Raw genomic sequence first — 27,469 nt, 5'->3', positions numbered from 1 at the left:
AATGATAAAAAATATTTTTAAATTAATAACAATATGTTTGAAAAGGTTATATATGATTTGATTTAGGGTTGGTGTAATAAAAGTCATATAAAAATAGATGGAAAATGGCTTCTTATAATTCAAAAGCAATAACTGTCGATGTCTAACAGTTACAAATTCTGTAAGCAGACTCGAATAATGAAAAATTTGATACAAGAAGAATGGGCACCATGTGAAATAAAAGAGCAAGCGAGATTCAGAGCGGGTAGAACCTGCATGGATAATATATTCAGTCTAAACCAAATCACAGAGAAGAAAGTAGCTACAGGAAGAACAACATATCTCTTATTTGTGGATCTCACCAAGGCATATGACACCATTCCTCAACAAAAATTGTTTCAAGCGCTATCGTAAATGTCAATAAATGTCAAAAGAATTATACAGAGGGGCAGAAGCAGCAGTAAAGATAAACAAACAAATATCAGAAAGCTTCTACATCACCAAAGGCCTCCGACAAGGAAGCACACTGTTACCTCTATTATTCAACATATATGTGCAGATTGCTCTTGAAGAATGGAGAAAGAAATGTAGAAGGATGGGTGTAGAATTGGATGAATAAACAACGCTTAATCGAAGTATACGGCCGGTGTGCTTGGTTACTAATGTAGCAAAAACACAGTATATTTGCAAAAGATCTCGTGCTAAATAATAACACCTTAATTAAATGATGCGAAGAGTGAACTAAGATGGGCCACAGTGGAAGATGTGAAGCAGAAATAGGAAGCCGACTACAACGGGGAAAAACAGAATAAAAGCCATAAATTCCCTTCTTTGGTCAAAAAAGATCTCAAAAAAAATAAAACAATATTCCACTATCTTTATCCCCGTGGCGCTGTACGGATGCGAAATCTGACAATTAAATAAACAAATAGAGAATCGGCTACTGGCAGTTGAAAAGGATTTCTGGAGAAAAGCAGCTGGCAAGACTAAAGTAGATCGAGTACGAAATACCGATATACGAGAGGTGATGGGGGCAAACAGCGATAGTCGACGAAGTTCAAAGAAGACAGCTCCATTGGCACGGTCACGTTCAAAGAATGGGTCCAAGAAGAAAGCGATGCAATGGAGTCCAACAGAAAGAAGAAATAGGGTAATAATATTTTATTTATTATTATTATCATTTCTACTGTGAAAAACTTATTTCTTTAATATTACAAATAAAATTAAAATATGACGTCATATTGTTCTGCAAAATGAATTTATTTCAATTTTACTCTCTTGATAAATAGCTTTTCGATTCGGATTTGTGATCTTGCAAATTTATAGATCCCAAAAGGAAACCAAAATCTCATATCTCCTTGGTGGTTTGTAAACTGTATCTTTTGCTTCTGTTTATCTTTTGCGATGTGTTTGACGTTCATAATTTAAATCGTTTGCTTTTCGTGCTTCACACTAAGGGGTTGTGAATAATAAGGATTATGAAATATAAATTTCCTCGTACATGTTTATAATTTATAAATTTCGATCGTTAATTTTCCTCCTGTCGTTTCTCAAATTTAACTTCTTCCTTTAAACTTCGAACTTAATTGGAAAGGGTAATTTTTTTCTCTTAACCAAACACACCGAGAAAAGGAAATTGTAATTGTGGGGGTGGCGATTCCTCCTACTATTTGTCTCTTAATCGATCGGCTGTTTCTAGTGCTTTATTGGATTGGGTTCAGCACACAGGTGTTTTCGTTTCTTTACATTGAAAGAATGTAGTAGAATTATTTTTTTTAATTGAATCGTATCCAATATTTATAGCTATTAAAACGAGACTTTACTCTTCATCTACATTTTTTTTAAGACTAAAGTTACATCTACGCAAGTTTAATGTCTTCCTGAAGCGTAATGAAGTTGTTAAAATGGCTTTTCTAGACCTTAACACAAGATAATTATGTAACATTAACCAGTAAAAATGATACCTTGCCTCGGGTACCTTGCTCAGAAGGAAACTCATTTATTACAAAACTCTTGGACATTAGACTTCGAGTTGATGGAGTATTCCAGTTTTAAACAACGGTAATTAAGCTGACGCGAAATTCCGATTTCTCATTAATTTTTGCACTGTATAAAAAATATTCTAAAAAGAGATTATTATTTTTTTGCTCCTCACTAATAACACAGCGCGCACGTGACTATGAACGATTAAAAGAGCTTTTAACGAGATCCGAGTACTACAACAAAAGCTTTTTTCCACAATTTGTTATCCCTTGTTTTTTTTTCTCTCTTCTCTCAGTTTCTTTTCTTTAATTAAATTTTTTTTATCCCATTTTTATTCGAATCTTTTGAACACAAAAATACTTTCAATCAAACTTACCCCTGAAACCTTTCTTTTCAATTCCCCTTTTTGTTGCGAGCTTTCCCGCTTCGAAACACTTAACGCACGGAGCTTTCGTTGCAAAAACCGTTAAAGCTCTAGGTGTACTGACTATCTAGCGAGCTTTTCGTTTCAGTACTGATCGCTACATCGTTACGTGCGGACCAACGTGAGAGCTTTAGCCCGCCAATCTCACCCGTGACCTGCGCAGATGTGGGGAGCTTTTATGGACATTCTGTGCCGTTTCGGAATGGAAATCTTCGTCCGTCGCATCGTGGTTAAAATGGTTAACGGTTACTACCCGTCTTGGAATTCGTTATATAAAATTGTAGGGATATAAATAAAGTAATTATTTATTCTTAAAAATTCCATATAAAATATTATGTGCTTTTTTACTTGGGTTTGATAAAAATTTATAATCTTGTGAATATTAAAAGTTTTAATAATGATGACAACCTCATTAATTCAATGATTTGTCCAAAGTATATCGAGAAATTTGACGTAGTACTTAAATAAAGACAAAGTAAACTAATATAGTGCTATCCTTGCCTCATACAGATTTCTTAGCTGTATATAATCAATAAATTATGTTCAGACACGTTTTGGTAATTATCGAAAAAGAAGATGATTCACTTGGTATTTCCCAATTAAGATTACGTGTCTCTTTTAAAGTGCAAGAAATCAGTTTGAAACGAAAATTAAAAGACAAGGTGTGAATTATATCATAACAGCATGTTTGTAGGGTTAAGAAGTGCTTGCAGAAACTTATAACGCACCTGGAATGTTCATCGGTTTGTGTTTTTTTCTCTAGTAGTTTCCCGTAATGAGACCTGTAACTATTTGTGCGAGAAAAAAAGACCACTCGTGGCTGTGTCCGATCAGTTAAAGAATTTTATGGGTGATGTGCTTAATCGATTCAGTATGAGTAGATAAAGAGGGGGTGATTATTAACTCTGGACGTTCTGCCGATGGCTCGTTTAGCCAGAATGCCTCTTAATCCATTGAATTATGGCGTGATTGTGCTTCGAAGCCTTTTCCAATGTCAATCATAGATTATATATAGATTACAATTTGTATATTCCGTTTTACACTCGACAAAGGATGTGTTAATCACTACTCCTACTATTGTCATACTACTGTTAGCGTTCCCAATTCTTCTTGATTGCAGGTTTTAACATGGTTATCAATGTCACCTCCTGAATATATAGGTATAGTGGCTGTAAATTCTATGGGTTTAATGTAGTGATTAATTCCAATGCGCCTGTAACATACAAACACGCGAGTTTCTGTTTTATTAAGTAAGGCGGTGGCGGTGAATTGTGTAGTTTAGAGCATAAGTTAGCATTCGTCGAATTACAACCGTATTGATCCAAACTATCTTGGAAAACGAACTCCAAAACTCCGCGTCAGTCATACGTCACTGGTCGAAAGTGCCGCAAGCCTTATTTACTCTATTTTCTACATGAAATTTACATCTCAACTTATTTTTTTGCATTAATTCCAAGTACTTAATCTCTGTAGAACGTTTAAGTTGTGTATAAGAAGAAATATTTCCGCTTTCTTATGTTGGCAGAAAAAAATTGGACCTTAATTGAAAGTTGATGTAATAACTCTCAATTAAGGTGTGTCAGGAGACTCTTGATAATGGAATTCTTCTTGGAATTCTTCAACTCTTGACAGTACGAACTCCAGATCTTTTTAAATTTTGAAACAATGCCCTTCGGTCCAAATTCAGGAATATTGAGCGCGTTAGAAATTCTCTCAACTGCTGCTATTCTCATCATAAAACATTGGTTCACTAGCATACTATTCGAGACACCGCATGATCTCATTGTCTTGCTTCATTGCTTCTGCGTAGCCCACGGTTTTTAAACCGTCTAGGTTTAGATGTTCTATGGTTTTCCATAAGGGTAGCCATGCCTTAACTTAACGTTTCTATATCTTAAAGTTCTCACAATACATTCAAAAAGAATCGCAGTTGCACATTGTACTTTAATAAAGATTTGCTAATTGTAGAGAGGACTTTATCAAAATCGCCTTAAACGTTAATGAAGACTCCCAAAGCTATTCTCTTATTTGTTGATTCGAAACAACCACTTTCTTCAAGCTAAAGATTTCTCGGGATGAGGTAGAGTATTTATTAAAGTCAGTCCACAACTCCCGCTTAAGTTTGATAAAGTTAGAACATCACCAAATGGTTGCATCACCCGAATTTTGCCTCTTGCTGAGAAGACAAGCCTTCTTGTATGATATATGATAAGGTTAAAGAATGACAATTCTCCAATTAGAGAAGATTTGTATTCCCATATTAAGTAGCTATCAGCTGGTTCTAATTATCCAAATGTTGGTACCTAATCTAAATTTAACAACATCTCTCCTTCAGGGAATGCGCTCAGTTTGGTTGCGATTATGTACCTTAGATTAAAAGATCGATGGTATGAGAATGACAGTAGCAGTTGGTCTCTTGTGACGCAGGTTGCACTAAATTACTCTTAATTGAGTAACATAGTGGTGAGATATTCGGTGACTCTTCCCAAGAATAGTGAGTCCAGGACTGATTGCTCTAAAGCCTTTATTGTAGCTGCAGTCGTGTCGCCTAGAACCTTATATTTGCTATGATATTTTGAATTAATAAAGAAGGTTTACCTCCGTTCGAATTTAAACAGTTATCTTTCTTCGCAATTCCGAGAATTCATAAATATTCTCGTGGCAGACATAAATGGTTTAGCTACTCCAAGGATGTTATTTGGCAAATTCTGATTAGGAGAGTTCTATTATTAGTCGTGGTACCATGTAGACACTTGAAGTGTAGAGATTAAGAATAGTTCTCTGTAGTAAGATATCTGTAAAAAAGAACGGTTTAAAATACAAAAAAGGTGACGCTGAAAAATTTAAGACCTTCTTTCAAAATGAAATATTTCAAATCTTTTAAAGAAATACTTAAATAAAGTTATAATGACGAATATAATAACATTGAATTGTAAATTAAAGATAAGTCAAATTCTTTCTGGAACATGCAAAAAAAAAATTTTAAAAAATTTAAAAAATGTTTCTGTGTACTACTAGAAATTGAAACACTACACTTCGTTGAATACTTATAATAATATGAATACTAAGGGTTTTATGAAAACAAAAGTTGTTGAGTTAGATGTTTAAATGTTGTTGTTATGATATAACAAACTTGAAAAACAGGAAATTTATTATTTCTTGATAACTTATTTGTTAGTTGTTTTTTATATGTTATTGCGTGCACTAAGAATTTATATATTATATGCACTCAATTAATTTTATCTACTATTGTCATGTTGTGTTTAGAGTCCGTACGAGCTCGAGTTCAGCAGGATCCAACCTTAAAATTGCACTCGCTAGATGTCTGCAATGTTAGACTTGCAAATCGTGCAAGGTTAATTGGTGTTAATTGACTACGATTAATTTTAATAAAAGCCTAGTTTCCTTGTCAGAAATATTATTACCAAGAAATGCTTTGGTAAAGTCTTCGTAAATTATCGCTCCTACATAATTCATTAAAGCTGATAATGCACTAAATTAAAATGAATAAAATTTAATTAATGAAAATTTCAAATTAAAATTGATTATAAAATGTTGTCTTAAAGCTGCACTTAAAATTCCTGCTATAAATAACCCAGCAAGTCCGGTATATTCTCTTTAAGTCCCGTGGAAACATCCACAACGTAATAAGGAAGCATTTGGTCACGTTTTTGAATTTTATTAGATGCTAAAGGATCGCAATTAAATATTTTGCGTACGTTGTAAAACCCTTAAAGAAAATGATCGATAAAAGAAAGGTTAAAGATGTCCAAAATGTTAACAAAGCTCTGAAAAATAATAAAAACGATAATTTACAAAAATTGAATTGTTGAATAAAATTCTTTTATCTACAACTATTGAATTATCTATTCATTATACATTTGATTTTTGACGGTAATGACATGCATTACCCATGACTGACAAAGTGTTGAATAATGAAGCCATTATACCACAGTTCTGACACGGCCTACTAATCAAAAAATAAAATATTAACAGAAATGACAGCTTTCTTATATTGAGGTTATGTCTGAAATGTCCATCAAGTTTATTTTTTTTCGTTTTTTTTTGATTTTTTTTCAAAATTAAATAGTTGTAGATAAAGTATAGTATTCAACTTGCGTATAATGGATGTTACCCACTCAGATTACATTACTACAGATTACTTCATCTTCGTGGGTAACAGCCGCCATTATACGCTTGTTGAATAATATACTATTATCTACGACTGCTTGGATAAGACATCATTACCACACTCATTTGAGGTGATTTGAGTTACGTAATGAAGTTCATTACCGCACTGGTTTCATTACGTGACGCATTTTTAGCCCAATCAGAACAGACTCAATTTGTTAAAACGAGCAACAATACAAAAGAAAAAGTGCTACCTATTTAAAGAGAAACAATACTATTTATTATAAACATTAATTGTTATATTTTTACATTTCGAAACACTTATTCCAGAAGAGTAAACATGTTGTTGAAACTGACAATTCAAAATTGTCAACAATCATTTCAAAATATTTTTATAAATGTCAAATAGACTTTTTTAAAGAAATCGATTTTTTAGTAATTTTTAGCAGTCGTAGATAAAATGCTGTATATCACACGTAGGCTAGTGCATAATTACAGTACTCGTGTGATTACATTCTCCACACTTGTACAGTAATTATGTTTCTAGCCCACTTGTAATATAAATAACTATTATTCAAAGAATTACATTTTTATTTTCTTCCCAGCACATTAGGGTGTTTTTTCGTTTATGGCATAATGCATGGTTGTTTCTTTTATGATTTCTGTAAGTGCAGAAATGTCCAAGTCTACATGGTTCATTTTAACGCAATACTTTAGATTGAAACTGTTGGAGTTTAACACACGACTTGACTAATAGTCCCCTAAATTTTTTGCAGTTCATTAATATACATAGATAAATATTTATTACTGTTATAATAGGAAGAATATCTATTTAATGTAAAGTTGACTTATTCAGATTTTGTGTATCTAAACCTACTTTAATTCATAAACGTTTTGTCCATTTGGTCATTTCGCGTAACTACTTTTGAAGATGTAAGGAAGCAATTTAGGTGTGTCCAAAATTTGCGGTGTCAGGAAGAAATGTAGTGGTTTAATTGAGAATGGACATATCTACTACTATCTATCTCTCCCATCATTATTCACTTTTACTTACATCAATTTATTTTTTAAACATAACTAAAAATAAGTTTGTTGAAGATGATTGAGTATTTTTATTTAAAATTAAGCTATATTATATTTTAATGATTTTTAATTTAAGTCTTGTGATTAGTTTTCTTACCACAAAGCAAATATTGTATCACATCGTTTATGCATTTTTTGTTACCTAAAATTAAACGGAATTTTCCCATTGCAGAAATTATTAAGTTAATTAATGATTATCAACCCAATAATACTCAACTATAAATACAATAATGACATAATAGTATAAATGTGTTAACAAAAAGAATATTTTAACCTGAAAGAATATTTAACGTTTTAAAAAAATATAATTTTTAAAATTCTGCGGCTTTATTAGAAACGGTTTATTTTTTAACAATAAATAAAAGTTGATGAACGTGACACCTTTTTCAAATCCTTTCAATAAATTTTCAACATTGTTATAATAATATAAATGCCAATAAGTTTTTATATTATACTTCGCACGAGCCATTAAATTTTTAGTTGGCTTTATTATTTTTGAGTGTAATACAAAACTTAAATAATGGATATCTACTTTTCTTGGGTTGACTATTCCTTGCTTATTTTAATGTTAATACTCAGTGCAGTAATTGGAGTTTATTATGGATTTTTTAAATCACAATCTTCAGCTAAAGAGTATTTACTAGGAGGTAAAAAAATGGCAGTGTGGCCTATAGCTCTATCATTAATATCCAGGTAAATATTTTTTAGTAATTAATCATTAAATTGAAATAATTTTTCATTTAAATTGTTTTAGTACAATGTCTGGACTTCCTTTAGTAGTATTTCCTGTTGAAATTTATTACTTCGGTATCCAATTTATTTTGGGAATTTTTTTGGTAATAATAGCGACACTATTCACATATTACTTTTATATCCCGGTGTTTTATAAACTCCAATTAACCAGTACCTACGAATATTTAAAACTAAGATTTGACAATAAAATCAGGATATTAGCATCGATTTTTTATACTATTTACATGCTTCTTTATCTCCCTGTTGTTATTTTCGTACCAGCTCTTGCGTTAGCTCAAGGTAACACAAAAAATTTTTAATATTTTTTTTTTCTGTATTTTTTTATCAGTTACAGGAATTAATATTTATTTAATAACACCGATAACTTGCGGTGTTTGTATTTTTTACACTACTTTGGGTGGAATGAAAGCTGTTGTTTGGACGGATTCATTACAATTTGTTGTGATGATCGGCTCAATGATGATTATCGCTATCGTTGGAATAATTGCAGCCGGTGGATTACCTTTTATTATGAAAACGTTATACGAAACAAACCGCTTGGATTTCGAGTAAATTACTAATCATAAAACGCAAAAAGCTTACTGAGATAAATATTAATTTTCAGCTTTGATCTTGATCCAAGATTAAGAACAACATTTTGGAACAGCAGTATAGGAAATTTATTTTTCATTTGCAGTTTAATTTGTATCAATCAAAGCACGATACAAAAATGTTTATCATTATCCACGTTTAAAAAAGTTAAACAGGCGCTAATTATTTTTGGCACTGGTATGACGGTTTTAGTCGCGTTTATATGTATATGTGGAATGACTATGTTTGGAAGGTATTACGATTGCGATCCGCTAAAAAGTGGAAAAATAAAGAAACCTGATCAATTGTTACCTTATTACATAATGGATGTTGGAAGAAACATTCCTGGATTGCCAGGATTATTCGTTTCGGGAATTTTAAGTGCTGGCTTAAGGTGATTATTATTAAGTGTTAGTCTAAATTGAACCAGGAAAATTACTTTTACGGTGTTAGCAAGCATTCTCTATTATATCAGTATTTGAATACTTAGTTCTAAACTGAGCCATTCAAAGCTTTTCGTCATTAATTATTTTAAGTTATTAGTTATGTTTGAATGTTTTCAAACTGTCTCCTGATTTAGTGATCCCAGTAATAAATCCTATTTCAAATTGCAAAATATTAAGTTCTATACTACTTATGATGTTTTAAACCAAACTAAAAGGTAAAGTGAAATAGCTGGTTTATGCTATTAAAATCTTAACATCATGACCAAAATTAGAAAGAATTTTGTGCACAACATTGGTGATAAGCAATTCGACGATGTCTTAGACAAGATTTATTATATTGAGTTTTAACTCAACATTAATTTTTGACAAACCAACAATTTTGTTCCTTTCTATTCACCCTTATAAATTAATTGCACTCTAAGATATCTTTTTAGACGTAGAAAGCGTAGAAAGAGTAGCTCAAAAATGGTTATCAATAGCTCAAAGCTCTTTTCAGAACCGACCTAAGCAACGATTAATGCAAGATTGCGTTCCAGATTGGAATCTAGAACGTCCGAATCATGTTCTATGATTAACATAGCCGAAGGTCCAAGAGATATGTGATTGCTGTTATAGCAATTTAGGAGATTAGATTGAAAAGTAAGGGTATCATAAATAAAAGAGATTACTTGCTGTATTTCTCTAGAAACGAAGACAGACAAGGAGAATGCGGGTTCGATTTATAATAACCGAAAGAATTCGTGGATCAATTTTGGGATTCCATCCAATATCTAATAAACTATACGTTAAAAGAATAAAAGAGTAACTCCACAACACATCTTCAATCAATATGCATGCTCCAACTGAGACAGCGAAAGATGTTGCAGAAAGCTTCTATAATGAGCTACAAACCGTATGTGGGAAAATTTTGGTTTAAACTTTTAATATTTAACCTTGCAGATGGAACTGTTTTACAAATCCAGCTTCCACTAAGAGACAGGTAGTAAGTAAGTAAGATTCAGAGTTGCTAAATTTGTCTCAAGTAGTAACTTAGTCAAGAATACTTGTTTCCCACGGAAAATATATACAAAGCAAAGTGGCAGATACCGGTAACAAACGAGATCAATGAAATAAACCGTGTATTAGTCTGTAAGATTGGGGGTGCTTCCATCCAGAACATCAGATCGCACGGAGGACGTAGATAAAGAACGGTCGTGCATAAAAAATTCAATCATTGAGACAGCAAGTAGTACTGTGAAATACAGAAAACTAAGGAATGAATAGTGGTAAATAGAAACAATTATAACCAAAAAAGAACGGTGTCTAGAATATGTAGAAGGAAGAAGAGAGAGGATTTTAACAGAAAAATACAACAAATGGCAGATTATCACAACAAAAACAAGAGTGTAGGTTTCTATAGGAAGCTGAAAAAAAAAGTACGACAGTTTTTAGGCCTAAAATAAATACATGTAATGATGACCAAAGAAATGTTCTTACAGAGAGAAATGACGCGAATGATGCGCTGTTGATTACACCATTCAATTTGGTGCTGGAAGCAATAATCAGAAAATATGACTATAATGGTACTAAAACATGATGGTAAATTAAAGGATGAAGAAGTGAAACCAGCTAGGAGAACAGACAATTCATTATGTCATGGATTTAACAGACGAAAAACAGTATTACGTATTTCCAAATTAGATCTTTTAATTAAAAATTAAGAATGGAGATAAAACTTCAACAACTGATTGATATAGAGATCCCAGAACATTCTGTAACTGAAATAGAGAATTATAAGATTCAAAAGAGAAGATATTTAGAGGCATACTGAAGTCCTACTTCATGTCTAACTAGTTATGTAATGGAATAGTAAAGTGAAATATGCGCAGACACATGAACAGAATTTGATAACAAAATGATTAAAAAACTAATTAAAATCAACGACATAAATTGCACGTTACAACAATAAAGAAACTGAAATCGCAAGGAAATATATACGAAGTTACATACGTTGCATAGATGAGGAGACCTAAATTATTACGATAAATAAAAAATAAGAGCCGTTATTATAACTTATAAGAAGAGCATTACAAGTACTAGATTGACTCCATCTCAAGCTTTGTTTGGACACATGCTAACCCGAAAACCCTATGGATCTTTTCTATTTCAAGATAGCTTACCAGAAAATAATGCGAGAATATAAAGATTGAAATAAAATTACAGAAACATCTTGGAAAATATAATGTAAGAGAAAGTTGTCATTAATAATACGATAATACAAACGTCAGAAACGAAAAGAAAATTGTATGAGTACACAAATATATTTATCATAATAACAAGTATGCAAACTATGAATGCTGCAATTGTATACCGAGAAATTTTTACAAAAATTATTGGAAATTCAAACATATCAAAATAGTACAAAAGCATAGAGTGATACATTTTTTGTTGGATAATCTTTTAATTGTAATTCTTTATTCAATATCTAATCCCAGTTAATCCATAATAGCAAGATTCATTACTATGTTAGTTTAAATTTAAATTTCATGGCTTTGGTTTAGTGAAAAATTCTGAAATAATTTTTTTTTCAGTACACTATCAGCTGCAATGAACTGTTTAGCGGCAACAATGTATGAAGATTTCATAAAACCATTTATGAAAAAAGATATTTCAGAAAGAAAAGAAAGTTTTATATTGAAATTGTTGGTATTATTTATTGGACTAATTTCAACCGCATTAGTTTTCGCAGTTGAACATTTAGGAAGCTTATTTCCTTTAGTTATCAGTTTTATGAGTGTTGCAGGAGCACCTTTATTGGGTCTTTTTACGATTGGAATGTTAATACCAATGGTTAATTCAAAGGTTTTTATTCCATTTTTATATCTCACAGAAAATGAGTAAATTTTTTTAGGGGGCACTCTGCGGTGGTACGGCATCACTAATAATAATGGCGTGGATTACAATCGGAGGGTACATCCATAGAAGTAAATATCCTTATATTCCATTACCACTTTCAACAAATTCTTGCATTAATAATACAATAACAAAATTGACTCAAAGCGTACCCGATCAAGAAAGTGAAGATGGCTTTTTTCTTTATACAATATCACATAATTATTATTCAATGATAGCGGTAATGATTGTTATTGTTGTTAGTGTCATAGTGAGTTATTTTACGAAAGACAAGGAGACGGTGGTAAATAAGGATTATATAAGTCCGGTCGCTCATTTTCTTTTATCAGGTAAAGACAACGAAAATTCGTATCATGACGTCGACAAAGCATTAACTATTGTTATGGAAAGATCCTAAACATCATTTTCACATACGCTAGAAGTTATTATTCATGATATTTTCTATTAATTAATGTAGGTTAATTTTAAGACGACTTTTTTATTTTAATAAAATATTTTGTGTAAATTCTTTTGTATCTATATTACCCTCATCTTAAATTCATTTTGTGTGGCTTTACAAAAAATTATAGTTTTATTACAAAATACAAATCGATCTAATTGAATTATATGGTGTTATTCTGAAAAGGTTTATTCTCGAAGTTAAAAAGCTATGCGTACTCTATCTGGCTTACGACAATTTAATATATCAGGAAAGGAACAGATGAAAACAATGATTATAGGCGACAAGAATTCATGGGATTCTAGATAATGAAATAAACTATAACTCACAACAGTATTAGCAAAACAAGGCGACAGCGAGTTTGTTCTTTTGAACATTCTACTGCTTCTTCCAAAATGACAGAAATAACTATTAGAAATAACATTCTTCGAAAATGCACAAATACTGGAAGGATACAAAATTTAATTATTCTTCTGGCGTCATAAATCCGAAACCATCGAATGTACAGGGTGGTTCAAATTCGATGTCCGAATAGGCTAACTCGAAAACTATAAGAGTTAGAAGAAAAATAGCTGACGTGTCATGATCTCGTTTTTCGAGAAACTGCTAATGCCGAAAACCTCATAGCGCTATCGTCTTTTGTTTTTCCCCTAGAGGCCAAAATTGAAAATATCGTAAAACCCGCAAATGTATTATCTTGGTTATTATTATAGGTGGAGTATTATAACTAAGACATTATCTGGACACTTTTTTACAGAGAATTTGATGACGTAGTCAAAAAAATTTTGTCGGTTTTGGATTTTGAGATATTATCACAATTTTCGTTTTTTTAAATGGAAACAACCACTGATTATTCGCTTAATAAATTCGTTATTTTTTTCTGATTACAAAAATATAGGGTTTGAGAGGTCTATTTCTTATTGTTTTAGAATAAAACTAAAAATAAACTTTTCTTTTAGTGTCGTCGAAGAAATTAAATTTACAGTTTCCTGTAAATTACGGTTCTATAACCAAAAATTAAAAAAACATATTTCTGATATTTGAAACAAATATATTTGTTGAACAGTTTAATTTATATATGTTTTATACAAAAGTTGGAATAGATTGCATTATTTCCCATTTTTTATTACGATTTAATATTATTTTTAAATTTCTTAATAAATTATAGATAGATGGCGCTCATATGTTTTTTTTTTAATTCAAATAAACATAGCAACATTTGTTTGTATTCAAAAATTTTCTGAAGTGTCACTTTAAAAATCCTGTTTTTAAGATCAATTACGAAAATTTTGAAAAGATTGACATGTTAGAATGTTACATATTAAAAAATTATTTGTTTTTAAATACCAGAAGTAATCTTCGTATTTAATTGTTCACTTTTTAGATTTTACCTACCGCCCTGTAACTTACAGGAAACTGTAAATTTAATTTCCTCGACGACACTAGATGGAAATTGTATAAAAAAAGTTTATTTTTAGCTTTATTCTAAAACAATAAGAAATAGACCTGTCGAACCCTATATTTTTGTAATCATAAAAAAATAACGAATTTAATAAGCGAATAATTAGTGGTTATTTCCATTTAAAAAAACGAAAATTGTCATGATATCTCAAAATCTAAAACCGAAAATTTTTTTTTGACTATGTCATGAAATTCTCTGTAAAAAAGTGTCCATATAATGTCGTAGTTATAATACTCCACCTATAATAATAACCAAGATAATTGCACTTATTGGTTTTACGATATTTTCAATTTTGGCCTCTAGGGGAAAAACAAAAGACGATAGCGCTATGAGGTTTTCGGCATTAGCAGTTTCTCGAAAAACTAGATCATGACATGTAAGCTACTTTTTTTCTAACTCTTATAGTTTCGGAGATAGCCTATTCGGTCATCGAATTTGAACCACCCTGTACAACTCCCTTATTGACTCATCGTTAGCTATTCTGTTAAAATTTTCACATTCGCAGAGTAAAGGAAAATGGCACATGTAGCCTATTCGGACATCGAATTTGAACCATCCTGTACCCGGGAATAGGCTAACTCGGAAACTATAAGAGTTAGAAAAAAAGTAGCTTATATGTCAACAAGTGCAATTATCTTGATTATTATTATAGGTGGAGTATTATAACTAAGACATTATATAGACACTTTCTTACAGAGAATTTAACGACGTAGTCAAAAAAAAATTTCGGTTTTAGATTTTGAGATATCATGACAATTTTCGTTTTTTTAAATAGAAACAATCACTGATTATTCGCTTATTAAATTCGCTATTTTTTTCTGATTTCAAAAATATAAAGTTTGACAGGTCTATTTCTTATAGTTTTAGAATAAAGCTAAAAATAAACTTTTGTTTAGTGTCATCAAAGAAATTAAATTTACAGTTTCCTGTAAATTATAATTAAAAGTTAAAAAAACATATTTCTGATATTTGAAACAAATACATTTGTTAAACTATTTAATTTATATTTGTTTTACAGAAAAGTTGGAATAGATTGCATTATTTCACATTTTTTATTAATATTTAATATTATTATTAAATGGCGTAATAAATTATTGATAGATGGCGCTCATATATATTTTTTTTGAATTTAAATAAACATAGCAACATTTGTTTGTATTCAAAAATTTGTCAAAAAAAGTGTCAAATTCAAAATCCTGTTTTTAAGATGGATTACGAACATTACGAAATGTTTAACATGTTAGAATGTTACATATTAGAAAATAAAGTAAATTTTACATAAATTTTTAGTAGAATAATTTTTAGTTATAGTACCGTTATTTACAGGAAACTGTAAATTTAATTTCTTTGACGACACTAAAAAAAACTTTATTTTTAGCTTTATTCTAAAACAATAAGAAATAGACCTATCTAACCCCATATTTTAGTAATCAGAAAAAAAAACGAATTTAATAAGCGAATAATAAGTGGTTGTTTCCATTTAAAAAAACGAAAATTGTCATAATATCTCAAAATCTAAAACCGAAAAATTTTTTTTAATTACGTCATCAAATTCTCTGTAAAAAAGTGTCGATAACTAAGGCATTATCTTAGCTATAATACTCCACCTATAATAATAACCAAGATAATTGCACTTGCTGGTTTTACATTTTCAATTTTGGCGTCTAGGGGAAAAACAAAAGACGATACCGCTTTGAAGTTTTTGGCATTAGCAGTTTCTCGAAAAACGAGATCATGACATATGTAAGCTACTTTTTTTCTAACTCTTATAGTTTCCGAGATATCCTATTCGGACATCGAATTTGAACCAACCTGTACATAACACTTTGAATCACAATATTTGCAAATTATGTTTTGTCTAGGGTCTATTATCATAAAACATATCATGGATACTTGAGGTTGACTTTCAAAAATTAATGCAAATTTGATGAATACTGTATGAAGATTGCATGAAACTTTATTACACTGCTTGATCATACTGTTAAGTGCAGTTTTTATGTATACTCAACTTTGATATGATGTATACTTCAGTAATACTTAATTCTGTAGAGACTTGTTGATGTAGACTTTATATAATAGAGCTCTATATGTAATGCCGGGATGATTTAAATTAAAAATCAAACTGGATGGAGGCTTAATGCATGTATTAACTCAATGTAAAATGCATATTTAAGGCAGATTTCCAAGAATTAATACAAATTTATTAAGAACTGTATAAAAACGTTATGAATTCTTAAAGCAAATCTGATGCACTGTTACATGCAATTTTTATGCAGAACGATATTGATTTATTTCTAATTAAACAAGGAAATTAGAGAAGTTTTCGATAATCTACAATAATGCCCTCAGCTTCGAGAAGTTCGCATGACATTAAAAAAAGAAAATTAAAAACCCTGGCAGATAAAAACAAATACATGACAGATCCACCAAAGAACTACACATTCCTTCAACATTACCATAAGTGATTAATTTCTTGTATTACTATTTTAATAGTTTAATTATTTTATGATAGCAAAATAATTTTTTTCTTTAAATTAGTGCGATATTCCTACGGAACCTTATTTTATCATAAAAATAACGTGTAATAATTTTCTTATACACTAACCATTCGAAACAAAACAGTTAATGTTTGAACAATCTAAGATGCCTCGACACACACAAGATCTTGGAACGCACGTAAGAATTTTGCATTTTTTGAATGCGATATTTATTTGAGGCTGATGAAAAGAACTACAAGAGATATAACAATTCAAATTAGACAGAACCAATCTATTGCTTAAGATCTTTGCATTCACCGTACTTTCGACGTTTCGAGCCTGTTAAAGTTTTTTGCCATGTGTTTCAGACGTGCATTTTTCTTCCACATATTGTAGGTCTAGGGCCTGTAATTTCCAACTCATCAGTTCTCTTCAGATGTTGGTGTCTATGATTCTATCCATCTCTTTGGAGATCTTCCACGAAGTCCCCACGTGATCATTCCAAGGTCTTATACGTTTACGTCCCCATCTAATTATGTCTACCATCTTACATTCACGTCTTATACCTGTGATATATATATCTCTGAAATGTTTCTGAATATCTTCATTTTTGTTGTTCAGAAAATACTTTTCTGGGTCTAACACAGGTTTTGTATATCGTACTTTTGCCCTTTTATTCATACACTTAATCTACAGTACACACGTTATGTGTGCACATAAAAGAAGAAATTCGATAAAAGTTCGGGGAGTATTCTTCCAGAAAAATGCTTGGACAGCACACTTTTCATATGGTATCTCTGGCAGTTCTTCGATATTTATCCTTATCGTCTTCTTCGTTCTTCTTTTTGGGGGCATCCGCGTACAATTACTTAAAGTAAGTTTTCCAACAGGACTCAGATTTGTTGTATTTGTATATACTCCACTGCTTCGAGTTTCCTTCTTGTTATCATTCCCCATACTTTCTTTTGCAGTCCATATAAGTCATGTTCGACTTCGAAGGTATATCCAACCCAAAATTTCCATTTTATGTTTCTAATTTCTGCGTTCTTCTCTTCTGGTGTTTTGTATACCATTGTTTGTTTCGAGAATTTTTATTTACTCCCAAATTTACAGAATTACCAACATTTACAGATTTTGCACTCACCCATAAATATTCAATATCACTTAACGGGTAAAATATTACACTAACATTATGCACAAAGAATTAAATTCCACCATACCTAGCTATTAGTAATTGACTTCAATAATTTCATAAATTTTCTCGGTAAATTTATGATAATATTTTATAATTCTATGAATTTGTGCATGTTTAAAGCAAACACGTGAATATAACTCGTTATACTTCTCGAAATTGAAAATAATTCTGTATCAAAAAATTCAACACATGTATTATTAAATATAGTTTTTACTCGAGACTTGATAACGACTTCACTCCATCTTTACTATTTAAGACACCCAGTCAAAACCGATTGGGAATTTTCAAATTATTTCTAAAAACTAGATATACTTTACCTCTTTTAACCACATTTCCATAGTTTTCATTCTCAAAATCCAATACTCGCCGCAGGGGCTTTTACCGCACATACATAAAAAGATGTAAATCTCATTTTGGTCCATTCTATCTCCGTACCAAATTGCATCGATTTTCACTATGTTTGTCTAGAGCTTAAACGGTTTTATTTGCAAAGTGGTCTTACAACTTGATTCTCTCAATAACATACGACGTATTGTTCCAGACTTTGAAAAAAACAATTACTTTCAAGAATTATAAACTTCAAATAAATCAAATGACGTCTGACCTTCCGGAAAATATTTTCCTAAAAACAAGGAAAATTACAAAAATACCTTCGATAACCTTCAATAAACATTAAACATTTCTTTCACCTGATTGTTTGTCATATCAAGAATTTTTTAACTTATTCTACATCATTGAGGGTATTGTTTGTAATAAACGATCACATAAATTAAAATTTCGTTCTTATTTTTTTCATAACATGCTGTCTAAATTCTATGTTTTTTTTAACCTTCCATTTTTTACATTCCGGTTTATTTTATATATTGAGGCTTATCGATAACTTCCTTTTGTAGTACTTCCTATGCACCGCTCGTTTCCTCTAGTATTTATATCGTCTTAACTTAAAAATGTCTTTATTATTCTCATGGTTGGATTACACATTATTTATTTTAATGCTTTTAATAAGCACCATAATCGGAATTTATTATGGATTTTTCCAAAAACAAACTTCAGCGAAAGAATATCTTCTTGGGGGTAAAAACATGAACGTTTGGCCAATTTCTTTATCATTAGTGTCAAGGTAAGATTATTTTTTAATATATCTTCAAAAGAAATATATAATGTATTGATTTAATTTAGTTGTGTGTCTGGAGTACCTCTTTTGACGTTTCCCACGGAAATATATAGTTTTGGAATATCAACTGCTTTAGTTACTTTTGAAATGGCAATAATATTCGGTTCTACATATTTCATATTTTTACCCGTATTTTATCAATTACAAGTAACAAGTATGTACGAATATTTTCAATTAAGATTCGATAAAAGCATGAGGATTCTCGCTTCTGTATTATACACTATTTATATGGCTTTGTATCTACCATTAGTTATTTATGTACCATCTTTAGCACTCTCTCAAGGTAAAACATCAAATTCAAAAATGTAGTAAATTATTTTAAATATTTTTTTTAGTTACTGGAATTGCTGCTGGAGTTTTAAGTCCAATTTTATGTGGAATATGTATCTTTTACACAACTTTGGGTGGACTTAAAGCCGTCGTGTGGACGGATGCTTTACAATTTTTCTTTATGATCGGTTCGATGTTGGTTGTTGTAGTCGTTGGAACAATCCATGCTGGTGGAATTGAAAACCTTTGGAAATTAGCTTCAGATAATGGAAGATTAGATTTAACGTAATAACGCATAATTTTTATTTTACAAATAGTTTCAAATTATTTTTTTAGTTTCGAATTAGATCCTACCATAAAAGATAGTTTTTGGAGTGGAGCGGTTGGATTCCTTTTCGTTTGGTTCACCGTGGTTTCTTTAAATCAAGGAACGATTCAAAAATGCATGTCGCTTTCTTCCTACAAAGAAGTCAAAAAGTAATTCTTTTATTTAAAAATATTAATATTTTTTTAATTTTTCAATTATTATTATTAGAGCTTTATTGACATCTTGGATAACGTTAAGCATCCTTTTATTTTTCGTTTTCTTTACTGGTTTAACGATGTACGCAAAATATTTCGATTGTGATCCTTTAGCATCTAACAAAATTCAAAAACGTGACCAAATGGTTCCTTATTTTGTAATGGACGTTTCTAAGAACATACCAGGACTTGCTGGGTTATTTATAGCAGGAATCTTAAGCGCAGCTCTAAGGTAATTAAGTTTAATTTGAATTCGTAATTAATTATATTTTATTAATTTTAATTTAGCACATTATCAGCTGGAATGAACTGTTTGGGAGCTACAATTTATGAAGATTTCCTGAAACCATTTCTCGGTGCTAATATCTCGGATAAAAAAACTAGTCTATTACTAAAATTAATTGTAGCTGCAATTGGTGTTATATGCACAGCTTTAGTTTACGCCGTTGAACAACTTGGAAATGTGTTACCTCTTGTTTTAAGTGTTTTTGGTGTTGCTGGAGGTCCAATTTTAGGAATCTTCACCGTTGGAATGATGGTTCCAATGGTAAACTCAATAGTAAGTTAATTAAAACAACCTTTTTGAGTAAGAATTTATTCGTTAATATAATTTTTAGGGTGCTCTTATAGGAGGAATAGTTTCTTTAGTAGTAATGTCTTGGATTGTTGTTGGTACACATATTTATCGAACAACCCATCCTTATTCACTTTTACCAATATCGACAGATGGTTGTCCGTTAAATGGAACTTTGAGTGCTTTAAATACAACTGCACACGTTTTTGTAAAAGACGATGGATTCTTTTTATTTAGACTTTCGCCCAATTATTATACATTAATGGGATTCCTAATTGTCGTAGTTTTAAGTGTTGTGATCAGTTTTCTTTTTAAGAAGAGAAACACTATTGTTGATAAGGATTGTATCACTCCTTTTATGCAATTTTTATTGCCTAAAACAGAAATGTATTTTCCAGTGGAAGAAATTGTTAAATTAACCGATAAAGATAATGAGTATAATAAAATTCAATTATAAATTTAATATGACCGAGTTCTTTATTTAATAACCAAAATGATTTTTTTTGCTTGTGTAACATGACATTAAAGTAAATATGTTTGTGTTGATTATACCTTGCTTATTTTAATGTTAATGCTCAGTGCAATGTAATAATAACAATAAGATTTTGAGGTTGCGTCGTTTACACCAATTATGTTTAATGAAAGCAGTTGTGTGGACAGACACCTTCTGGATAACATCCAGAAGGAGTATGCATTTTTTGGCTAAATTTGGCAGAAATCTTTAACTACTAAAAAGTACCAATTGATTAAAATTTTATAAAAAATGAACAAAATAACACAATTCTTAGTGATTTTGACATGAACATGAATGAATAATGATAACAAACGCACCATGGAATCCAGATCCCAGCCACTCTATAACTGATGTTTTTGATCGTCCTGTAACTTGACTAAAAAGAGAAGACGATGGTGACGAAATTACTAAGAAAAGTAAGAAACAACTAAGATCACCCATGAAAAGAAATATAGCAAGAAATATATAAGCTCTGAAAGGAGTCTAAGAAGAAACAGGAGGAGACATAAAGTACTAAGTTGAGAATACAAGATACAGTAAAAAAGTTTAATGAATTGTAAGAACAGAATGGTAAACAATTGAAGCAATTGACGAATGAAAACAAAATGCTCAAGGGGAAATTCAAGAGATGAGAAGGAAAAAAGGATAAATAAGAATAAGAGGAAAAAAAATCTATACGATGGGAGAGACTGAAACAACAAAAAGAACTCTTGATAGTTGGTAACAAAATGAAAACACTAAGAAATAAAAACAAACTGAAGAACGATGAATGGATAAAACTATATAATGGTCAAAAATGAAAAATGAATTTGCAACAAAAATCTCGAAAGACAGAAATCAAAATACTAATACTACTATTCCAGAACGTGTTAAAGCTTCTAAACATCTTATAAAAATAATTAAATTATCAATAACATCATCATGCCTAGCTGTGTTCATCTCTACCACACTCTTCCTACATTCAACCTTCGTCATTTAGATCTCCAGTTTGAACTCCACTTAGGTTTTCGCCAAAATTCTTTGATTTCAAGGTTCAACCCAACTTTCTACCTCTGCCCAACTGTTCTCTTCCCCTGCCGTGTCTATTTTCCATGATTTCTGGAACTAAAACCCCAAACGTACTCTTAGTTAAAAATTAGGACACATCTTGGACTGAAACTGATCAAAAACTGGAAAGAAAAGAAAAGAGTAGAAAACACTGTAAAGAAACTGGTAGTAGAAGAAAGATACTGGAAAAGGAAGGTGGATACAGGTAATAAAAGAAAAAAAATTAAGGAAGAAAGATACCTGAAACGGGCCTACAAAGGCAAGAAAAAGACTTGATAAGGATTGAAATGGTGGAAAGGAAATTTGTAACAGAAGAGGGAGACTGAACAGTGGCTGGAAAGAAAGGAATATCGTAGGAAAAAGAAGCTGAACACAAACTGGAAAGCTAAATTTTTGTCAAGCTTCTCTGGGATGAGAAAAAAGAAGCTGGACAGAAAATGGGAAGTAAAAAAAAGATTAAATAGAACTAAGCTCCGACATTAGTGTAGTTTGTCTTGTTATAAAGGTACAAAAGAAGATGTTATGCTATAAATATAATAGTACAAGTAGAGTAGTACGATATACTCTTAGTGCTCTTAAAATATTCTCCCACTATTCGTGGAATAAATCCTTTGACGTATTGTTTTCCAAGCAACCTGAAAGACATTATGTAGAATTTTTCAGTTTTCTCCCGAACATCCTCGATGGGCGAAAAATCGGGTAACGTCTTATCCTATAGGAAAAGTGAGTTTTCCAATAGCGGAAGAATATGGGATTCTTTTATTTCATCCACATATATTATTGATTCATGTTACCTCTGAGAAATACCAAAAGAGATATACTTCCATAAGTTATAACACCCCAGACTACAGATTCTCACAGTTTGGTGTGAGCATTTCCATTGTGACGTTCCTCAAGTCTTCGTCTGACCTTCATACGACCATTGTATATCCTCAAGCAGAATCGGAATTTATCACTTAACACAACTCTAAGTTCCGATGTAGACGCCGCTGTCGGTGTTAAGCTGTTATTTATAGCATAAAAGATTGTAAACTTTGATTTTGCATCGGTCTGTTTCAGGCCTTGTGAGACTTCAAATCTTTTGTTTCTCCGATTTTTCCATCAATCTTCTCTACTTGTTGTATTCTTTATTCAATGTTATGCGTATCATTCTAACCAGCTTTGATGGAATGTCGAAGTCTAACAGTGTTGATAGAAGTTTACTTCTGTCTACGTTATCCTAAGCTATTTTCAGGTCGATGTATAAATGGAATATGTCTAAAGACCTGATACTCTTCCAACATTCTTTCTGCCAAAGGTTTCAAATAGTCTTTAACGACGTTAATGAATACTTTGTAGGCATTACTAAGTGGTAATATACGTCTATAGTTTTCACATAGTAATTTGTTTTCCATTCGTCTTGTATCTTCTCACTAACCCATATTTTATTTTATTAGACTGTACATATCTCCTGCAATTGGGTCTTCCCCATACTTGAAGAGTTCTGCTGGGATGTTGTCTATTCTTGGCGCTCTTTCATTATTTAGCGATCTCAGTACTTTTTGGATGTTTACCAACCACCCAACCCAATCCAACCACCGTTTGGTTTTATATCAGGTTCCTCTGGTCTCTAATTTATTCTATAGTCTATATTCAGTTCACCTTGGGTATCCATTTGGTTTAATAGTTCTTGGAAGCAGTTTTGCTTTCTCGAATAGTTTCGTAATTGCCTAATACAAGGTATTTATTTAGCTCGCTAAATTTATTGCTACGTCTCTTTCCCTTAAATACTATTAACACAATCAATTGAAAAAAGAAAGAATTTTTTTCTTTCCATTAAAAGATTTTTGTTATGCAATAACAACAACTTAAAGCCATCTAGGTATTCATATTATTATCATTTTGAAAATGTGAAATTCTTGTTATGTTCATGCAAAATTTTTCATTTGTAATTTATTGTTAAAGAAAGTAAAATCAAGGTTCAACATAGAAATAAGTTAATAATCAATTTATTATTAAATTTTATTGTACTCATCAGTGAATTTAACAATTTCTTCAATGGAAATATACTTTTCAGTTTTAGGTAACAAGAACTGCATGAACGGAGTGATACAATCCTTATTAACAACAGTATTTTTCTTATTAATAACACAGCTAATCGCAATACTTAAAATGACAACAATCAAAAACCCCATTAATGCGTAGTAATTTGGTGAAATCCTAAATAAAAAGAATCCATCGTCTTTGACAAAAACATTTTTAGTTGTGTTTAAAACACCCAAAGTTCCATTTAATGGACAACCGTTTATTGATATTGGTAGAAGTGAATAAGGATGGCTTTTTCGGTATATATGTGTGCCAACAACAATCCAAGACATTACTATTAAAGAAACTATTCCTCCTATAAGAGCACCCTAAAAATTGTAGTAAGGAATAAATCGTTACTAAAAAAGTTCCTGTTTTAATTAACTTACTATTGAGTTGACCATTGGTACCATCATCCCAACGGTGAAAAGTCCTGTAATTGGGCCCCCAGCGACACCAAAAACACTTAAAACAAGAGGTAACACATTTCCAAGTTGTTCAACGACGTAAACTAAAGCTGTGCATAACACCCCAATTGCTGCTACTATTAATTTTAATATAATACTAGTTTTTTTATCCGATATGTTATCACCGAGAAATGATTTGATGAAATCTTCATAAATTGTAGCTCCTAAACAATTCATTCCAGCTGATAATGTGCTAAATTTAAATTAATACAAGAAAAATTAAATTAAATTATTAAATAAAATATTACCTTAAACCTGCACTTAAAATTCCTGCTATAAATAACCCAGCAAGTCCTGGTATATTCTTAGAAACATCCATAACGTAATAAGGAAGCATTTGATCACGTTTTTGAATTTTATTAGATAGTAAAGGATCGCAATCGAAATATTTTGCGTACATCGCTAAACCGGCGAAAAATATAAAGAATAAAAGAATGCTTAAAGTTATCCAAGATATTAATAAAGCTCTGTGTAATGAATAAAATCAAATCATTCAAAAAATAATTATTGTTTTAATAAAAGAATTACTTTTTGACTTTTTTATAAGAAGAAACTGACATGCATTTTTGAATCGTTCCTTGATTTAAAGCAACCGTAGTGAACCAAACGAAAAGAAATCCAATTGCTCCACTCCAAAAACTATCCTTTATGGTGGGATCTAATTCGAAACTAAAAAATAATTCGAAACGATTTTTAAAATAAAAATTATTGTTATTATTATTACGTTAAATCTAATCTTCCATTTTCTGAAGCCAATTTCCATAGATTTCGAATTCCACCGACATGCGTTATTCCAATAACAACAACAGCAAACATCGAACCGATCATAAAGAAAAATTGTAAAGCATCCGTCCACACGACAGCTTTAACTCCTCCTAAAGTTGTATAAAAAATACATATTCCACATAAAATTGGACTAAAAAATCCAACTGAAATTCCAGTAACTAAAATTTTTATTTGAAATAATTAGCGAAATTTTTGAATTACTTTTTACCTAAATTTGATGTTTTACCTTGAGAGAGTGCTAAAGATGGCACATAAATCGCTAACGGTAAATATAAAGCCATGTAAACAGTGTACATTATAGATGCCAGCATCCTCATTTTTTTATCAAATCTTAGTTGGAAATATTCGTACATACTCGTCACTTGTAATTGATAAAATACGGGTAAAAATATGAAATATGTAGACAAAAATATTATTGCCATTTCAAATGTAACCAAAGCAGTTGATATTCCGAAACTATAAATTTCGACAGGAAAAGCCAAAAGAGGTACTCCAGATATACAACTATATTAAATTAAAGAAAAGTGTAAATGATAAAAAAATATTAAAAGATTAATGTGTAATTATTAGTTATTGACGTAAGAATAGAGGGGCAACGATTGGATGTGGTAGAAAAATACGAATATATTGGAACCACAACAAGTAAGGATGGAAAGATAGATCAGGAAATACACAACAGAACAGCAAGAGCAACACCCTCGTAGGCAAGAAGGAATTGAACACTAAAGCAAAAATACAATTAATAAAACCTACACTCTATATACCCACACTTAATTATGGATCAGAAACTAGGTCGATGTTGGACAACCGAAATAAAAAAGAACAGCAGCAGAGATGAAGTACCTACGCAAGATATGGGGGAAAACCAGAAGAGATAGGGTATGGAACAAGAACATCAGAAAAGAACTAAGCTGGTACAAGAAATAGAAGGAAAACAACTAAGTTGGTATGGTCATTTGGTTCGAATGAAAGAAGATAGAATACTTAAAAAAATGTTCAATATGAGGCCAGAAGGACAGAGAAAGCGTGGTAGATCAAGAGCCCAATGGCAGGGAGAGATTGAGAAGATGGTTGAAAGAAACTCGCCGAAGTACTATGGCCAGAAATAGAAAGATGTATGAAAGATGGATCCAAAACCCAACATGGTAAGGTATAAATGGGGGTAAGAGAAAGAAGAAGAAGTAATCAAACCATGAGAATAATAAACACATTTTTAAGAAAGATTTTTTTAAGTTAAGACGATATAAATACTAGAGGAAACGAGCGGTGCATAGGAAATACTACGAAAGGAAATTATCGATAGGTCTCAATATATGTATAAAATAAACCGGAATGTAAAGTATGGAAGGTTAAAAAAACATAGAATTTAGACAGCATGTTATGAATAAAATAAGGACGAAATTTTATTTTATGTGATCGTTTATTACAAACAATACGCCCAATGATGTAGAATAAGTTAAAAAATTCTTGGCATGACAAACAATCAGGTGAAAGAAATGTTTAATGTTTATTGAAGGTTATCGAAGGTATTTTTGTAATTTTCCTTGTTTTTAGGAAAATATTTTCCGGAAGGTAAGACGTTATTTGATTTATTTGAAGTTTATCATTCTTGAAAGTATTATGAAATTATAATTTATGCGGTCGTGTTACCACAAATAATACGCGAAATGATTCCGAAACTATAAATTTCTACAGGAAATGTCAAAAGAGGTACTCCAGATATACAACTACAACTATATTAAATTAAAGAAAAGTGTAAATGATTAGCTTAAAGTTGTATTTAAACACAAAGAAATCTAAATTAATTAAACTAAAATTGTCTTACCTTGATACCAAAGATAAAGAAATTGGCCAAACGTTCATATTTTTACCACCGAGAAGATAATCTTTTGCTGAAGATTGTTTATTATAAAATCCATAATAAATTCCGATTACCGTACTTATTAAGAGCATTAAAATTAATGATGTGTAATCAAACCATGAAAATAACAAAAACATTTTTAATGAATAGTAAAACTTTAGTGTTTTTGTTTAAATTTGTAATAAATATATGAATACGAGCGATGTATGCGAGGCTAGTAAGTGTAAGAAAACTTGTAATAGGCCTAAATATATAAGATATGCAGGAATTTAAATATCGAAGGTTAAAAACAATGTGGTATGTGTTCGTTTATCAAAAATAATACACAACCTACTTTTTGCGCAATTTTTGTTTTG

At 30.9% G+C, this 27,469-nt stretch overlaps 4 protein-coding genes across 6 annotated transcripts in view; 2 read left to right on the top strand and 2 right to left on the bottom strand.

Annotated features, from left to right (window-relative positions):
* LOC111425710 (glutathione S-transferase-like) overlaps positions 1–18,379 on the bottom strand; it is a 32,065-nt gene extending 13,686 nt beyond the window's left edge. The window contains exon 1 of one of the 2 annotated variants that reach the window (XM_071200703.1): positions 18,152–18,379. The gene's annotated coding sequence lies outside the window, so the exon portion shown is untranslated. Of the gene's footprint in view, positions 1–2,338; positions 2,631–18,151 lie in introns of those variants that run through there. The other variant, XM_023059930.2, reaches the window with a different exon arrangement.
* LOC111425708 (sodium-coupled monocarboxylate transporter 2-like) lies at positions 8,079–12,766 on the top strand. The gene is made up of 6 exons (XM_023059928.2): positions 8,079–8,293; positions 8,355–8,632; positions 8,682–8,901; positions 8,958–9,317; positions 11,940–12,210; positions 12,260–12,766. The coding sequence occupies exons 1-6, from the start codon at positions 8,121–8,123 to the stop codon at positions 12,656–12,658; spliced, it is 1,701 nt and encodes a 566-aa protein (XP_022915696.2). The 5' UTR covers positions 8,079–8,120; the 3' UTR covers positions 12,659–12,766.
* Positions 18,380–18,723: 344 nt separating the features above from the next.
* LOC111425706 (sodium-coupled monocarboxylate transporter 2-like) lies at positions 18,724–20,837 on the top strand. The gene is made up of 7 exons (XM_023059925.2): positions 18,724–18,954; positions 19,014–19,291; positions 19,344–19,563; positions 19,615–19,755; positions 19,814–20,032; positions 20,089–20,359; positions 20,418–20,837. Exons 1-7 carry the CDS (start codon positions 18,782–18,784, stop codon positions 20,829–20,831), a joined length of 1,716 nt encoding a protein of 571 aa, XP_022915693.2. The 5' UTR covers positions 18,724–18,781; the 3' UTR covers positions 20,832–20,837.
* A 3,081-nt stretch (positions 20,838–23,918) lies between these two features.
* Positions 23,919–27,333, bottom strand: LOC111425704 (sodium-coupled monocarboxylate transporter 2-like). 2 transcript variants are annotated; one of them, XM_023059921.2, is made up of 7 exons: positions 27,078–27,333; positions 25,461–25,756; positions 25,191–25,410; positions 24,995–25,135; positions 24,715–24,933; positions 24,389–24,659; positions 23,919–24,328 (listed from the first exon to the last, which is right to left on the bottom strand). In XM_023059921.2, the coding sequence occupies exons 1-7, from the start codon at positions 27,248–27,250 to the stop codon at positions 23,930–23,932; spliced, it is 1,719 nt and encodes a 572-aa protein (XP_022915689.2). In that variant the 5' UTR covers positions 27,251–27,333; the 3' UTR covers positions 23,919–23,929. The 2 variants fall into 2 exon arrangements, with proteins under 2 accessions (XP_022915689.2, XP_022915690.2); XM_023059922.2 differs by having other exon boundaries at positions 25,479–25,756.
* Between the last annotated feature and the right edge of the window lie 136 nt (positions 27,334–27,469).

The sequence above is a fragment of the Onthophagus taurus genome, chromosome 1 (assembly GCF_036711975.1).
Source record: "Onthophagus taurus isolate NC chromosome 1, IU_Otau_3.0, whole genome shotgun sequence".
Classification (NCBI taxonomy): Eukaryota; Metazoa; Arthropoda; class Insecta; order Coleoptera; family Scarabaeidae; genus Onthophagus; species Onthophagus taurus.
This window is presented reverse-complemented; position numbering and strand designations above follow the sequence as displayed.